At 50.0% G+C, this 16,439-nt stretch overlaps 8 protein-coding genes across 8 annotated transcripts; 3 read left to right on the top strand and 5 right to left on the bottom strand.

Annotated features, from left to right (window-relative positions):
• Window positions 1-320: 320 nt before the first annotated feature.
• On the bottom strand, window positions 321-1,658 carry N7446_002291 (putative translation factor pelota; the record flags this gene model as incomplete). Its single annotated transcript, XM_058511040.1, has 3 exons — window positions 321-965; window positions 1,029-1,520; window positions 1,581-1,658. The coding sequence occupies 3 exons, from the start codon at window positions 1,656-1,658 to the stop codon at window positions 321-323; spliced, it is 1,215 nt and encodes a 404-aa protein (XP_058376576.1).
• An 829-nt stretch (window positions 1,659-2,487) lies between these two features.
• Window positions 2,488-4,848, top strand: N7446_002292 (aldo/keto reductase family protein; the record flags this gene model as incomplete). The annotated part of the gene is made up of 7 exons (XM_058511041.1): window positions 2,488-2,556; window positions 2,613-2,623; window positions 2,680-2,737; window positions 2,796-2,977; window positions 3,039-3,408; window positions 3,461-3,570; window positions 3,849-4,848. The coding sequence occupies 7 exons, from the start codon at window positions 2,488-2,490 to the stop codon at window positions 4,846-4,848; spliced, it is 1,800 nt and encodes a 599-aa protein (XP_058376577.1).
• Window positions 4,849-5,219: 371 nt separating this feature from the next.
• N7446_002293 (alpha/beta fold hydrolase) lies at window positions 5,220-6,112 on the top strand (the record flags this gene model as incomplete). Its single annotated transcript, XM_058511042.1, has 2 exons — window positions 5,220-5,655; window positions 5,741-6,112. The coding sequence occupies 2 exons, from the start codon at window positions 5,220-5,222 to the stop codon at window positions 6,106-6,108; spliced, it is 804 nt and encodes a 267-aa protein (XP_058376578.1). The 3' UTR covers window positions 6,109-6,112.
• Window positions 6,113-6,333: 221 nt separating this feature from the next.
• N7446_002294 (intradiol ring-cleavage dioxygenase) lies at window positions 6,334-7,610 on the bottom strand. The gene is made up of 3 exons (XM_058511043.1): window positions 7,174-7,610; window positions 6,659-7,091; window positions 6,334-6,595 (listed from the first exon to the last, which is right to left on the bottom strand). Exons 1-3 carry the CDS (start codon window positions 7,419-7,421, stop codon window positions 6,395-6,397), a joined length of 882 nt encoding a protein of 293 aa, XP_058376579.1. The 5' UTR covers window positions 7,422-7,610; the 3' UTR covers window positions 6,334-6,394.
• A 372-nt stretch (window positions 7,611-7,982) lies between these two features.
• N7446_002295 (tRNA 2'-phosphotransferase) lies at window positions 7,983-9,183 on the bottom strand (the record flags this gene model as incomplete). The annotated part of the gene is made up of 2 exons (XM_058511044.1): window positions 7,983-8,846; window positions 8,902-9,183. 2 exons carry the CDS (start codon window positions 9,181-9,183, stop codon window positions 7,983-7,985), a joined length of 1,146 nt encoding a protein of 381 aa, XP_058376580.1.
• A 174-nt stretch (window positions 9,184-9,357) lies between these two features.
• On the bottom strand, window positions 9,358-12,595 carry N7446_002296 (uncharacterized protein). The gene is made up of 4 exons (XM_058511045.1): window positions 11,975-12,595; window positions 10,917-11,918; window positions 10,772-10,864; window positions 9,358-10,719 (listed from the first exon to the last, which is right to left on the bottom strand). The coding sequence occupies exons 1-4, from the start codon at window positions 12,522-12,524 to the stop codon at window positions 9,446-9,448; spliced, it is 2,919 nt and encodes a 972-aa protein (XP_058376581.1). The 5' UTR covers window positions 12,525-12,595; the 3' UTR covers window positions 9,358-9,445.
• A 142-nt stretch (window positions 12,596-12,737) lies between these two features.
• Window positions 12,738-13,763, top strand: N7446_002297 (Efg1 domain-containing protein; the record flags this gene model as incomplete). The annotated part of the gene is made up of 2 exons (XM_058511046.1): window positions 12,738-13,107; window positions 13,171-13,763. 2 exons carry the CDS (start codon window positions 12,738-12,740, stop codon window positions 13,761-13,763), a joined length of 963 nt encoding a protein of 320 aa, XP_058376582.1.
• An 865-nt stretch (window positions 13,764-14,628) lies between these two features.
• N7446_002298 (uncharacterized protein) lies at window positions 14,629-15,717 on the bottom strand (the record flags this gene model as incomplete). Its single annotated transcript, XM_058511047.1, has 1 exon — window positions 14,629-15,717. One exon carries the CDS (start codon window positions 15,715-15,717, stop codon window positions 14,629-14,631), a length of 1,089 nt encoding a protein of 362 aa, XP_058376583.1.
• Between the last annotated feature and the right edge of the window lie 722 nt (window positions 15,718-16,439).

The raw sequence follows: 16,439 nt of genomic DNA on the forward strand, positions 1-16,439 counted from the left end.
GACTCAGGTCGCCTGTACTTTCAAGGTCGGCAATCTCGTGAATGAGACATCGACATTTGAGGATCGAGTCTTTGCGGCGAATCACTTCGTTGCGATGATAGATAAATATAAGAAGTGATAGTATTGACCTTTTTTCTGATTGTGGCAGCATTTCAGATGGTGCAGGGGTTTCTTCAAGGCTAGCTATCGTTGTTTTCCTCTCACAGGATAGGAGCTATAGATGGATAAATAGTGAATGTGATGCATTACAAATGAATAGATGACAATAGTATATGTATGAATCATAGATGTGTTTTTTAAATGTATTAGATCGCGAGTGACTATTCTTCATCAGATTCTAGATCCTCGTCATGAATAGGGAATGTCAAAAGAGCAGCAATACCACCCAAACCCTCAAGACGCTTTCCACTTTCATGATCGGAGCTGAGAATCCGCACGTCGCCGCCCTCCACATCCCGCACACGGTCCACAAGTGTAACCCAGCGCTTACGCTCAGCGATATCTTGTGACCGGAATAAGCGATTTGAAACAATGAGCACACCACCACCGCGGCCGACTGCACCCTGATCGACTGCATTTTCGACCTCGCGGGGGCCATATGTGGCTTTGCTGGTCTCCTTGCGTAGTTGCTCTAGGAAATCGTCCATCAACTTGGTTTCGCGGGCGTACTTGGTGTCGGCGAGAAGTGATTTGACTGCAGGTGATTGTAAAACCTCCGATAGCGAGTTCGTATATCCCGAGGCAGAGTGCACAACCACGAGGCTAGGTAGGAGTCTTTTTAGACCGGGTGTTGTCGTCGTCGCCTCGGACTGGATGTACTTTTGGAAGCCTGATGCGACAAATCCGGGTGATGCTAGTAGAACAGGACGCACCGCCTCGTTGTTGGAGCCCGAAGTGATGCTAGTATTGAACTCCATTTGGCGAAGGAGCGTTTCGAGTGTAACTTTGAAGAACTTGTTCATCCCCTGTTTTAAATTTCACAATATCAGTATTCCATTCGATCCCAAATACCACGATAGCCCACTCACCTTATCATGGTCACCTCCACCCTGTCGTTTTCGCGGCACAGACATCTCAACCTTTTGCTTCATTATCGTTTGAAATTGGCCAATAAAGCAAATATGTGCCAGTCCCTCCTGCATGACCACTGCAATAGCCTCTGCGCGTCGTTTCCCTCCTTCGTCCACGGCATCCTTCAGCGACTCAATGGCAATACTATCCCAGCCAGCACCCCCTCCATCTGATCCAGCCTCCTTCTCTAATGTGAAATTGCGGTTCAATTCTAGATCGAGGGTATGGTACTGGCCAATTTTCGTGTGTGGCGTTTCGTTCATAATTTGCCCCGAAACATGTAGTTGGGAGCTCTGCGGATCAAAGTCGAGGTTCTTCACGCGAATCACAAGGTTGAGATGGACACGCGCCGAGCGTGTCGATCCGGTGGCATCTTGTTCCGTTGTAACTTTTCGGATGGTGCTAGCGCGGAGAATATCCCCTGGCCGAATCAAGTTGTATGCATGCCACTATCAAGAAGGTATCTTAGCCGACTGCGGGGTTCATGTGGGAAATGTAGTCCAATATACCATGTCTTCGGGCTCGTCTGGACACAGCGTGACTTCGCCTGAGCCCTTGTGCTCAATTCTGTTCTTGATACAGCGCATTATGGCGGTCTGAGGATGTGTTTGTCGGTGGAGAATTGGTAGGTAAGATGCGAGAGAAGATGTATTGACGATCTTATTACTGAGATGCCGTCATATAATGGTGCAAAATGCTGCTACTTGGAGAGATGCTGCGGATTGCCAATCATGCAAGGAAACTCTAGAAGCTGTTCAATGACGAAAAGAACGTGGATCTCTGGAAGTTCATGCAAAATGGAATCGTTGACTGTTGAACTTGATTATTCGACCCCACCACTTGATACTGCCTCTGCCGACCGCCCTGCAAGCTAGCGGCCATCCTACAAACATGTTATGCCTTTGCTGAGGCTATTTAAGACATTTCTTTGTTGCATTTCATTCAATGCTGTATAAGATAATGCAGCAGAAACCCCGACATCGGCGAATAAAGGGTCGGACAAATCTATGCTATGATGTCATTGTTGTAAAGCCCTAATCAGATCAATTGGAGCAAGCTTGACGACAAACTATGTCTATAAAATTGCTGTCTTATTGTCTTGTTAATGATTGGATGTCAGATAATATAGATCAATATGCAATCCCAGAACTGAACACTTCCTTTCCCGGCGATGCGCAATCTGTATCTCCAAATCGCTCAATGCCCCACGTCGCTTTGATCGGCCATTTGATCAGCCTATTTGGGTCCCCTCGCAAGCCCCCACTTGCCTTGTCAACCGCTGGAAGCTTCGGCGAAGACTGAAGAGCGGAAATTAGGGGACCGAGGTGGTCCGTGGATGTGAGTTCATCGTTTAAAGTTGTCCTATCGCTCTTGCTTTGGCCTGTTTTTACTCCTCGACTTTCGAACATTCGCAACATGGCGCTTTCACTTCAGTCTACCTACAAGTTGGTCTCAGGCTACGAGATCCCCGTCGTGGGATTCGGAGTGAGTACAGCCGCCCTTGAGAAGTCCAATTTGGATTATTAACACAGTTTCTGCAGGTTTACCAAACGTATGATTGCCATTGCATAGCATATGCGCCACAGTAATTAATTCCTATTCGAACAGGCCACCCGATGTTACCGAGAAGGTCACCATCAAGGCAATTGAGCTGGGATACCGCCATGTAAGGAACTATCGAGCTTCACATACCAAGATATCCCCAATTGACCATCAGCATATAGGTCGACAGCGCCAAGTACTACGAAAACGAGACAGAGAGTGCCAATGCCATCCGCAACTCTGGACTCGAGCGCTCGAAGATCTTCTATACCAGCAAGGTGCCTGCGAACTGCATGGGATACGAGAAATCAAAGAAGGCCATTGAAGAAAGCATTGCTGATGCAAACCTCGGCTACATTGACCTGTATGAATTCCTTGGCCCCTCCATACAACCCAGGGCAACAAACTAATATCACCTTGAATAGGATGTTGATCCACGCTCCCTACGGTGGCAAGGAGGACCGCCTCGGCACATGGCGCGCACTCGTTGAGGCCCAGAAGGCAGGTCACATCCGGTCCCTCGGTGTGTCCAACTTCGGTATCCCGCAACTCGAGGAATTGGAGGAGTACATCAAGAACGGAGGAGGTGGTCAAATCACCGTCGGTCAATACGAGATTCACCCGTGGTGCCCGCGTGATGATATCGCCGAGTGGCTGAAAAAGCGTAACATCATTGTCGAGGCATACTCTCCCCTGGTGCAGGCAACCCGCATGAAGGAGCCTGTTCTGCAGAACCTGGCAAAGAAGCACGGTAAGAGCGCGGCTCAGATTCTCGTTCGCTGGAGTGTGCAAAAGGTATGTGGTGTCTCTTGTTATCTTGTGAGTAAGTCATTAATCTGTGTATTAGGGATACGTGCCCCTTCCCAAGTCGGTGACCGAATCTCGCATCCTGGAGAACTCGCAAGTTTTCGATTTCACCCTGTCCGATGAGGATATGGCCAGTCTGAAGCTCGACTCGTATGCGCCTGTGTGCTGGGATCCTGTCCGGGACTGCAAGATCTAGATGACGTCATATAGCCAAATCCACACCTTGTTTGAACTGCATGGGATCAAGTTGCATCAGAGAACTGTAGACAATCATATAGACAGACAATAGATGAAAGGCTTAGGATCGTGCCCTATTAGGCAGTTTGTTGACTCCCGGTCGGCATAACGTAACACCGCCAACCGCAACCGCGAACACAGACCGTCGACAACATCTTCAACCTCAACCTCCAACCCCCATGACCGAACAGGCAGCAGGCAGTCGCTGCGACGGTTGCCCCCATTATGCCGGATGAGCCGCGCCGCGTCATTTTGGAGAAATCCAAGACAGTGCGACGCCGGTACCAGCGCAGCAACCAACGCTTCAAATTTACCGCCTCCCAGGTCGAACGAATAGATCGCGAAGAGGAACGGGAGAAGAAAGCGAAGCAGCTGCGCGAAAGGGAAAAGAAACGCATCGCCAATAAGAAACGAAAAGCCGAGCAAGAGGCGCGCGCCCGCGAGGAGCGGAAGCGTCGCGGTATTCCCGATCCAAATGCCCGCGTTCCGTCCAGCCAGCCCCTACTGTCGATGTTCCTTGGAGCTAAGCAACCGTCGCCTGCACCACCCAAACCTGAAACTACAACTACGGAGACGGAGACGGAATTGGGTAGTGACGGAGGGGATACGGAACCTGACAGCGCCGATGGAGATACGGAAGCTGATTCAGATGCATTTGATGACCTGGATGAGGAGTTGGAAAATGACTTGTCTGAACTCCAAGGTCCTGATAACTCCGAGATCCGGGATGCAGGCATCTCGGGGGACTCTGAAGGTCGTGGAACCGGAGAGGATATCCATCCCGTCAAGGATGACGATGAATTCTCCGACTGCTCGGCATTTGATGACGAAGATGTTCTGAAAGAAGTTGAAGTCATTACTGCAACGCCACCTGTTAACGATGAAACGAAAGCCCCATCCATACCAAAGCAACATTCCTTTTTACAGGCTCCACCGGTGCCCGCACTAGATTCCTCTTTTGGTGATTCTTTCCAATTCGATGCCTCGGATTTTCTCGAAGCCGAAGCAGCTGTCATTACACAAACGAATAATGACGGAACGAACGATCATTCTCCGCCCAAGCAATCCGCATCCCTAGAGCCTCCAGAAGAGCCGCGCAAAATGCCCTCATTGGTGGCTTCGGAATCCTTCCGGGATGATGATGCCGATTTCCTTGACACACACGGACACCTTCTTGGAGAATACAATTAGACACAATACACACACGTTGGACATGGAAGCTTTGGAATATTCCGCGGAAAAGCTTGGCATGGGGCAGCACAGATCGGTTGCGGTCCGACGGTCGGGAGCTATCCGCCCCAGTTCGGATGCTCGAATTCGGGAGTTACAAGGATGAAGTAGCCTGCACTAGTTTCGCAGAGCTGCTGTGTTCCGACGGGCCGTTTCTGGAAGATATTAGCTGTATAGCCATACCATAGTCTGATCGGGAATGACGTTACGCTTATCAGTTTTATAGATCTGCCCTTCCACTTCTTCCTCTCCATCCTCAAACATCCTATTACCCCTTCGTACACCCTCTTCTTTCCTTTCCTTTACCCAGTAACCCATCCAATTTATCCAAAATGCCATTCGTTCAAGCCAACAGCCACCGCCTCAACTACGCAGACTCCCACCCCGCAGGCCCGCCAACCCCAACCGGACTAACCTTCATCTTCATCCACGGCCTAGGTTCCTCGCAAAACTACTACTACCCCGTAATCCCACACCTGACAGACTCCCACCGCTGCATCACAATCGACACATACGGCGCGGCCCGCTCCCCCTACACAAATGGCGCCGTCTCAATCCCGGACATCGCAGAAGATGTCATCGGCGTGCTGGATGCACTAAGAGTCCGCAAGGCCGTTGCCGTCGGCCATTCTATGGGCGGGATTGTGGTCACAGAGCTGGGCGCGCGGTATCCGGATCGTATGCAGGGCATTGTGGCTATTGGCCCCACGCATCCGTCGGATATGTTGGTTACGATTATGAGTAAGAGATCGGAGACTGTCCTTGAATGTGAGTTCTTCTTCTTCTTCTCCTTTTCCCTTTTTATGTTTGATATCTCATGTTACAAATGCTAACATATCTCGTTCATGTCCAGCCGGAATGGAATCAATGGCCAATACAATCCCCTTCGGAGCAGTTGGCTCGCGCAGCACCCCGCTCCAGAAGGCTTTCATTCGGGAATTGATCTCCGGCCAGGATCCTAAGGGGTATGCGGCGCTTTGTCGGGCTATTGCTAGTGCGAAGCCTGCTGATTATGCGGCTATTAAGGCGCCTTTCTTGCTTATTGCGGGCGAGGAGGATAAATCTGCTTCTATGGAGGGATGTCGCCATATCTTTGACCGGGTTTCTAGTGAGAAAAAGTCCTTCGAGGTTTTGAAGGGGGTTGGTCATTGGCATTGTATTGAGGCTGCTGATGAGGTTGGGGCTTTGATTGCTAAGTTTGCGGCGGTTGCGAGGACTTGATGGTTGATTGTTAGTACAGTATCTAGAATTGAATGACGTGTATGCCAATATACAAATACAAGATTATGCAGACTTCGGTCTTTTAGAAAGAGCTTGGTTGAGTCCAGGATCTAAAGTTCAAAGGAAGTCCGATGTCAAGAGGATGTACTTGGTTCAGTGAAGTGCAATATCCAGAGGAAGGATTCAGCGTAAATGATCTTAAAATTTGATTGGATCCAATATGTACAGAGAAAGCTATCGTTATTAACATGAAATCAGAAAATGCCACTATGATGTTTTGCCTCGCTCATACGCCGTTAGTGCTAGCTTCATCCTTCACCAGCTTAACATCGTAGTTAAGCTCAAGAGAAGCCTCGGGATCATTCTCACGCGGTACGAAGTCCACAATCAGCGAATCCTTAACAGCAAAGACGGAGTCATTGTCCAGGTACTTGTCCTTGCGGTCGAAGATCTGGGTGGTGAGGGGACGGTAGCCTTCACAAGTAGCCTGTTGTATATATTAGCATCTTTCCAAACATCACATCAAAACAGAATTATAGTCCAAACTTACAAGAATATGAATATGAGCAGGACGGAAGGGGTGACGATCCATTAACTCAAGGAGCTTGCCAGCAGGACCATCATCGGGTACAGGGTAGGGAGTCGGGCGCAGGCAGTAGAACCAGTACCGACCCTCCTCATCCGTCTTAAACTTGCCGCGCAGATTGAACTCAACCTGCTCGGAATCCTGCTGCTCGTAAAGTCCGTTCGTGGAAGCTTGCCACACCTCAACTGAGGCACCGACAAGCGGCTTCTTAGTCTGGAAGTCCATCACGCGACCCTGCATGAACGCCATCTCAGCATCAGCAGGCTTAGACTTGACAATATCCTCGCCATTCTGGCGCCAGGGTGTATCGGCACGGAAGAACGGGCCCAGGATAGCTGTGGCTGTGGGCGCATCCTTAGCTTCTTCGGCGAGTTTAAAGGTGATTTCATCGACGAGACTGTTGCGCAAAGGAGATATGTTAGGAATCCCGCTTTCTTCTTTCTTGGCGCATGCTTTCGCAGGAGAGATCTTGAGCTTACGATTCAAGTCCGAACACGTCGCACACCAATTGTCCCTCATTGCGCTTATCGTCGCTCATCTGCCCGGCCCAATTGAGCATCTTTACACCGGCCATCCACTCGTCAACGGTGAGCTCCTCCTCGCGCGCATAGTCGTGCATGTGGCGGATCAGGCCGGTCATGAGCTGTCGCATTCGCGGCGAGGTCTTGGGGCCCATCGCGTCGATGACCCTGTCAGTGAAGGTGGGGTCGAAGCGGTGCGTCGCCATGTTTGCGCGTAGGTCACAAGAGTGGTGGTAAGTGGTGAAGGTGAGAGTGAAGTAGAGTTAGAAAGGGGATTTGAAAGGAAAGGAGGGCGTCAATAAGGAAACAGCATTCGGCTTTAGCTGATATGCAACCCCATATTATATATGCACCTTGATCCGACGGGAGTTTGGCCTCCGTGAACAAATTGCCTCACACGTCCCTCACGGAAAAGGTGGGTGGCTCGGTGTTCCGGACGTGCCCCCAAGATCTGACCAAAACCATGGCGCTTATTCGAGGATGACCCCGCAAATCCACGGTGCTGGTGGCATGATTGGGCTTGGGGAGGCGTCGGATGTGGAGGCTGAACGAGTGAGGGTCGGTTGCGCTTCGGATCGGCTGGCAGATACACTTCCGATCTCCCCGCAGTCGGATACGGATATATACTAAACAATATGTATAGAAGCAACGAGATATACCTCGTGATAAGGGAGATAATCCGGGGTGATGTATTTACCTACAGATCTGTAACGGGCTAGACTATTGTCCACGAACGTAGACTATCGTTGAATATCTTCATATGCAGTTCATCGCCGACCCTTGGGGTTCCCCTTCTTGGTAAGATGCTCCGGAAGCTCTTGCAGGACCTGCCCGCGTTCCCAAAGCTTACCCAGACCGACCTTACGCTCCGCAACAACATCAAAGAAGTCAAGGGACACGAACTTGGCCGGCTCGCCCTTCTCACCCTCCGTCGGAACGGGAATGCCCTCACTAAGAATGACACCATTCTCACTGCGCCAGAAGGGAACACCCGCAGCTAGCGCCTTCCGAATATCGATATAGATCAAGACCTGCGCGTCGCGTCGCATGCCCGAGATGACATGTGCCTCGCCACTAGCCCGCTTGGCCTGCACCGCGTCCTTATCCTGGGCCAGGACGGCTTCCAGTGATGGCCCAGTCGCAAAGTGGACGTGGTTCCGGCCCATGCAGCGTAGACCACCGGATTGTAGAATTACTGGCCAGGTCGAGTGAAATGTGCCGTGAACAACCGTATCGGGTAGCTTTGTTTCATCGGCCAAGGAGAGCGGTTCGAGGAAGGATGCAGCGTCGACAGTCTTGATACTGTGGCCTTGTGTCGCGCGGATTAAGAAGTGCGATGGGTCGGTGTCATTCACGGCCAGAGCTTGGTCGGTAGCGGTTTGCTGAGCGTCGCTCGTGGCGGGCGCAGACTCCAAGACGGTTGTCGAGGGCTGGTCTTCACTTGCGACCTTCGCGGCTTCATGCTCTGCATTTGGCCCTGTTACTGGAACTGTTGTTGCCTGGGTTGTAGATTCGGTGGTTTGGGCGGATGGAATGTGGAGGAGGGCGAAACGCTTTTTGTCGGACGAGTCGACGGCATGTAGGATCTCGGGGAAGGTGACTTTGAGAGACTTAAGTTTCCTCCATTCCAGCTTTATGACGGTGAGTATATCGTAGTGTTATAATCCGTGGGGTTTTAAAGCATACCACGTCTGTTACGCTGGCATAGCCCTGCTCGTTCATCTTCAGCCCTTCCTTCTCGGCGGCATGACGGAGGAGTAAGCTCAAAGCTTTGGAAACCTGCACATCACGGCTTTGTCCTTGGCCCTGACCACGAGGTCTTCTGTCCTTGCCTGGCATGATGTCTTGAAGGTGAGGGGTGTGCGGGGAGAAGCAAAAAAGTCGGGAATAATTTGAGGTGGGGCGATATGGGATGCGGCTCTGGCAATCTACACCCAAATACTTAATTGCATAGTAGGCACCACTCATAACTAGGAAATGACTTACAGGTCATGAGAATTCAATGATACATTACCCTATGGACAGGGTACATCTTATATCGGGGTCCTCTTTTGGAATAGCATCGGAGATAAAAGTGGGGGACGTTCAGATTGACCTCAACAGACGTATACAGTAACATATTTGTTCTTATGCAGTTATAGTAATATCAAAAGAAGTAAAGGGTATATATATACAATCGCAGAAAAGAGCAAGCCACATCTAGTCCATGGACTGAGGTGCACAAAGATCATCACCGATCACAGATGCAACTACATTCTGCAACGGGACAGACCTTATGCCGCTTGAACCATTCGCTGGCATGATGTGCATGGAATCCATGATTACAATGGATACAAAAAACCACAAACCGCTTCATCACTTCAGCACCTGTGGGCTTTCGGGAGGCCGCTTCTGCATCAGCAGCGATGCTGGCGCGAGACATCGGATCTGGCGAGCCTAGCCATAAGGTACAGACTCCACATCGTGGCATATGCCGACCACAGCGCGGGCATACAGTTCCAGCCATGGCCGTGGGAGCCAGTGGATTGCCGACAGTAGGGTGGACGGTCTCGCCTTTCGTAGTTGGGGAGACCTGGGAGGAAGCATCAAGTTGGGTGAGAGGGCTGGTACAGTAATTGCAGGTCAGGCTGACCTGTTGCGGCGGCGTAGGCATAAGCTTTTGCCCGTCCACGGTCACAGCAAAGCGACGGGATCCCACATCGAATCGGGCTCGCTCGAGTTGCATTTTCCACGAGTTGATCTGGCGTCGGTAGGTTTCACGCCAGGCTTCAAACTGGACAATTTGTTTCTCGTTGCTGATAAGCCGCGGCACAGTGTGGCTCATTGCTAGCACCGGGGTTTGAACATCGTTGAATTTCCCAATATATGACTGGAACAGGCCCATGGCGAGATGGCCCAATCCTGTGAGAACAACACCTTCGATGTCACCTTGCCACATGGCCTCATTTGTGGCATTTTTCAAATATTCAGTTAGCTCGTCATCTGGAAGCCAGCGTAGCGCGACCTCCACACGATATCTCAAAGGTAGCGTGCTCTCCTTGATGACGGCATTCCAGTCGCCTTTGCTCACAAGAGCAAGAATGGCTCGAGCATAAGGATCAGTAAGCTCCGTAGCAATTTCCGCGCAGGTCTCTTCCCAGTCTGTGCCATTGTCTCCTTTGGCAGCACCGGCAATTGCCATCGCCAGCAATTTATGAGCTTGAGTAGGCTGGTTGCTTCGAAGCCCAAGATAAGCCAACTTGGGCTCGTCTTGGAAGACAGCCAGCGCAGCGGCCTTGGTATGTTGCCCTTCGCCAGATAGTTTCTTCACCGACTCTTCCAATTTGCGGTAATTCTGGGCTGCGCCACAGAGACGAAGACATAGTCGGCGATGAGCAGGGAAGTCAGTGTCGCAGCCCTTGGTCTCGGGAAGATCCAGTTTCTCAGCTAAAGATGTTATTGCTGCCGAAACGCTTTTCGGGTCATCGGGATTAGTGCTGATGCAGCGTCTCTCCAAGCCTTGACCTATTTTCAGTCAGCTGCAAAGAACTATTAACAAATAGTTTCGTAAACGAACCTATATCGTTGGTCCAAACATTGCTCACGCCTAGGTAATTCAAATCCAAGCCATTGACAACCATTGACGTTCCCGAGGAGTCGGCGCGAGCACCTAAATATCCATTAGACATGTATTTGACTTCCAGATGAACCAAGTAACTCACGTTCAATCCAACTCCACAGGTCTTGCAGAGCTGGATCCTCAGAAACTACCTTTCGGTTCCGAGCCTCATCAAAAAGGTAGCCCTCTCCACACCGAGACTGATTGACAGCGCTCAGAGTGAGTGCTTCCTTTGCAGTAAGCGGAACGCCCATAGTTCCCAAAGCCATAGCACGTTCTCGGCTTTCCCGGCTCGGAACAGGGTCGGGTTCAATAACCTTTGGCGCGAAAAGTTGACCATTCGGCTTTGCCTCATGCCCCTGTGAGCTTGAGCAGACGCGTGATCGGATGTTTTCAACCAGCTCTGAGATCGGGGAAATATGCTCAGAGAGAGGATGGATTGATCTCACTTCCAAGTCGTTCGATGATATACCACAAGCCAGTACACTTTGCGGCGACATATCAACCGGTGCACAGGGTAATTGTGGGGTGATAATCTGAGGCTGCCCACGGCCATCGAGTGCGATAGCGCTTGGTTGGACAGATAGACTAATATTCATGAAATCAAACGACACAACTCGGTCTTTCTCGTTGCAACCGCGAGTGGGATGATCAAAGGGGACGCATACGTCTCGCACGCGTTTGGTGTACATTGATTCCGGGTAGTTCCTGGAATAGCCCTGACCGAGAGTGTCATCTATAGAAGAGCGGTATTCCTCCAACAAATAGTCTTTGGCAATTTCATAGTGCTTGAAGTGTCCGGTGCTGGAGAGTGCAGCCAGACTGCCTCGGTTGGTTTTAGAGAAACGCAAGCTCCAAATGGAAGCTTTCGGATGGAACACATTCTTGAAATGAAGCGCAGCTGTTGCTGGGCCTGAGTCTGGCGCACTAGCAGAAGAGCCCAAAGATGGTGAGGCCAGCCGGGAGCCAACGCGACGATCCCATACGCAAATGGTGCTTTCGTTGGAAGGCACGCAAGACGCTATATAGTTCTCATCCAGCCAGTCAATGGCCAAATTATGAACACACCGAGTGGGAAATTGTATTGATGGAGCTCCAAGTCCCTCTATCAAACGCATTAGCAAATTTGGAACATGTGAATGAAAGCCAAGGAGAACAAACCTCTAAGATCGTAAATCCTAAGAAACTGTCCTTTGACACCAGTCACAAGGGTATCAGGCTGATCTCTGAAGAACTTGATACTTGTGATGGGCTCGGAGCTAGCAAGCTTTCTTAATGGTTCGGTGAACCCTTTACTCCCACCAGCTAGACTGAGCCGTTGGTTGACATCCCAGATGTTCAAGCAAAAGTCGTTCCGGACGCGGTCGAGACCCGATGCCACAAGTCCATGCGCACTAAATGCAACTGCATTACAGTATCGCTGGTTGCGGACTGGGAAGGAAAGCGACTCCTTGCCGTCACCATCGAGGCGTAGGATAGTGGCTTCTCCGGACGACTGGCCCACGGCGATCAGGTTCTCATTGGAGGTAGACCAGTCAAACGCGCGAAAACCAGGGACATTAGTTAGGGTAGAGAGCAGTTCATGTCGAAGGTTCTTGCCATCAAACCCGGTCACTCTGCATAGACGAAACGACTTTCCCGTGACGTCGACGGACAGGAAGCGTTGATCGGTAGCCGACGAGGTCGGGGACCAGCGAATGGCAGACTCCATGCTGGTCCTAGTAGTCAAGCTTCAGGCAGCGTTGCATAAATAAATAATCCCCAGAGTCAAATAAGCAAGCGAGCAATAAGAGCAGATGTAAATCAAAGAGAGGGATGGTATGGAGCTCATTGGCTGGCGATCGTGGGGACGGGCCGACAATATGCCGATATCTTTTTTCTTATCAACTCAGCGTCCTCTTTTTTCTTCGCAACACAACACGCAATGCCTAACGCCTGTGATCCTCCTAAGAGGAAGACCCGTGATGGGTCTGAAGATGCTGCTCCTCGGAAGAAGCAGCAAAAGACTGATGAGGTCCAGTTCGAGGACTACGGTGATGGCGCGAAGCCCAAAGTAACCCGGAAATTCAAGGACAAGTTCGCGCCGAAGCCGGAGAAGGAGTATCCTTCGATCAATGACCTCAAGAAGCGAATTCGGGATGTGAAGCGACTACTCAACAAAGTGGATTTGCCTGCCGATGCTCGCATCCTGCAAGAGCGCGCGCTCTCCGGATACGAACAAGATCTCGCAGATGAAACCGCACGCAGAGAACGATCGCAGATGATCAAGAAATATCACTTTGTCCGCTTCCTTGGTATGTGGAAAACAGCTTCAACCAGCGTCAATACCCTGCTAACGTGTCTGGCTTTTTGAATAGACCGCAAAACCGCCACCAAAGAACTCAACCGTTACCTGCGCCGCGAAAAGGAACAAGATTTGGATACGAAACAAAAGTCTCGCCTTGCCGAAAAAATCCACAATGCCCGTGTGAACCTCAACTACACGATCTACTACCCTCTTACCGAAAAGTACCTATCAATCTACCCCAAGTCGGATGCGAAATCGGATGCGAAATCGGACGCGCCAGAGTCGGAGACAGAATCTAAAAGGCCGGAGACCAATACCAAGTCTACCAAGCCACCACTATGGTCTGTTGTTGCCAAGTGTATGGAAGAAAACACACTGGACCTTCTGCGCGAAGGAAAATTGAACATCAACTTCAACGGAGAGAAGATCGCGGCCGCGTCTGCTCCAGTGCCAGCTCTAGATGCCAGCCAGGAGAAGAGCAAGAAGAAGGATCAGCGGAAAGAATCCAAGGGCGTCTCACAGAAGGAGAAGCATCTGCCCAAGGATGACAAGAAGAGCAAGAAGGAGAAACCGATGCGCAATGAACGGTCTTCTAAGCGTGATGCACCTCAAGAAGTTCACACGGAGGAGCAAGATGAAAGTGACGGTGGTTTCTTCGAGTAATCAGCGAAACCGTGATGCAGAAATAGTTCATGTCTCCCCATTCATCATGATATCCACCTTAGCATTTTCACTGCAATTCAGCGCAATTGAAACCAAAACAGTCCAAGCTTCACATCAAACCTCCAGCTTTTAGTTACCTTCTGCACCATGACCCTTTAAGCTGCTTTATGAAAATTCTTTTCTACCCTAGCCACGTTGGATTACCCGAGGATATGCAGAGCATAAGGACTAGAGCCAGAATGACCAGAAAATCGGCAAGACAGAGGACAAAAGAGACCGTCTACAACAGAGGTCATAAGTGTATATAAAGTGCCACTGATGGACGGTCTCTACGCGGAAACCAGCCACGAAGCGAGTATACGGTTTCATACATTGTTTTCGCCCTACTTTGGCCTCTCTTTTTTTCACCTCTTTTTCGCCCGTTTTGAGTGCCTCAGGTTGTAGTTGTTTGGTGGGTTAATCATGTAGATTGTGTAAAGGTGGAATGTGAAAGGACTTAATGGCCTACTGTATGACCGTATATCTGCCCGTCTGTCCTGTTCAATCACCAATTAACTTTGTTGGCCAAGGCATAGAATCATCATCAGATAAGGCCATACTACTCCACACTGAAGAGTAAGTTACGCGAAAACAGACCGTTCTCATTGTTCCGCAAGCTAGTTAAGATAGCAAATTGTGAAAGCACTTAAGCAAAGGAATGAATAACAACGCAGCAAAAGCAATGAAGGCACAAAAACACCCCCTCCTCCCAATAAAACGCTCCTTCTACATATTCCACTCATAGCAATATCATGAACCCCCTTTCCATTAGCAAAGCCCAATATTCTCATGTCAAAACCGCATCATCTGTAAGAAATGACTGAAATCATATCTCAGCAGGCAAGGCAAACGCCAGGTCACTGCCCTGTTCCTTGGCCTCAAGATCCTGTGATTTCACGTTATCACTGGAGTCATCAGGGTTTCCAGAGTCAATAGTATCCTTCGAGGCAGACTCAGCCGATTCTCCTGGCCGATCAGAAAAGATATTGGCATAGGGCCGAACTAGAGACAGGTACTTATCTCCCAATCCCTTGCTCACGAAGAATCCCCTTTTGACAGTCGTTGTTTCTGCATGGGCATTCATAGGGCCACAACGGACGTTGTACCCAGGAAACATCCACAGCGGGCAGACCTGGATGAAACGGTTGAGGTGAGGGACTACCGCGCAGTGGTGATGATCAGCCGAGACAACGTCACGAGCGACAGGCTTTCCCCGGTAGCGAATATTGAAATCCGTTCCATACGGCTGATGCAGCCGCATCTGGCGGTCGATTGTGTGAGGAGCCCGCGCTGCAGATTCAGGTGCAATCACCGCGCCAACGGACCAGACAGGATGGTTCTTTGTGACGTTTCGATGGTACTCGTTGATCAGCCAACCAATACAGATCGCGTGCTCACGACCGCATAGGATATAGTATCCTTTGTAGACTGGGAAGAAGGGTAAGCCATGAGCCCAAATGATAGGTGCTGCTCCTGAAGGCACACGGTTTGGGTTGATGTCGCCGTTTTTGTTGAAGTCGTATGGATACCAAAGAGCTCGCTCCCCAAACTTCAGTGATTTGGTTGCCAGATAGACCAATTCATCGCAGAGCCGGGTATTTGGTGGTGGGAATTGGGTCTTGCCGGTTTCGCTGAATGAGAGTCTGTTGACTAGCTTGAGCTGGGCCTTTTCGCTCCAGCGAGTTGCGGTGGTGCCGGGTCCATCCTTGTCTTCCCATTCGATCTCGGGGTAGATGTTGTGGTATCTCAGCAATTCGAAGCAGTCGGTTTGAAAGTCCACTTGTTTCTCCAGGTACTGTTGTACTTGTGCCTTTGATGGCTCGCATGCCATCTTGGCACCCCGTGCCATCCTGCTTGGTCTCTCCGAGGGGGACACTGAGCCCTTTGGAATGGACTTTTTGGTGTCCTTTGGCATGATTGAATGGAGAAGCGAGAATTGATAAAATGAATAGTTGTGCCAGTAGAAGGACAGAAAAACAAATAGTGAAGAACGAACTTGGTCACTTTGATAAGTCAAGCGGCTAGGTCAAGATTATCAATAACGAAGGAAGTGTATGAAAGGTTGGAGGCGTGAGCAATAGAGGGAAGTATATGCCTAAGCACTTGGATGGAACGGGTAATCGAGTAGGTAAAGCAAGAACGATGATGCAATTGAAATAGGAGGTGCGAGAAATGCAATGCCGGTGACACAATTGGCGAAGATGTCGCTAGTTGCTTGGGTAAATCAATCGGCTAGGGCGAGATTAGCAGCGAGTAACGAAGACGACGTATGGAAGGTAGGAGGTGTAAGCAATAGAGGAGCGTAGGAAATGAGAAAAGAAAGGTGACGGTGATACAAGCAGCAAAGGTGAACCTAAGCACTTGAGTGAAACGAGTAGGTTAATGAAGAAGGAATAATTGAAAACGGAGGTGCGAGAAATGCAATACCGGTAAGGCAATTGACGAACATAAGGGTATTGACTAGGATGAAGGGAGTAAGAGTAGGTAAAGCAATGAAGATAATGCAATGGAAAAGTAGAGGCGAGGAATACAACTCTGGTAACGCGATTGACAAACATGAAGCTATTCACTTGGATGAAGCAAATGAGAGGGCAAGTAACGAAACGAGGACAATGTAATTGAGAGAAAGAAGAGATC

Source organism: Penicillium canescens (assembly GCF_028828765.1).
Source record: "Penicillium canescens strain IBT 15451 chromosome Unknown utg000002l_segment0_segment0, whole genome shotgun sequence".
In the NCBI taxonomy this organism is placed as follows: Eukaryota; Fungi; Ascomycota; class Eurotiomycetes; order Eurotiales; family Aspergillaceae; genus Penicillium; species Penicillium canescens.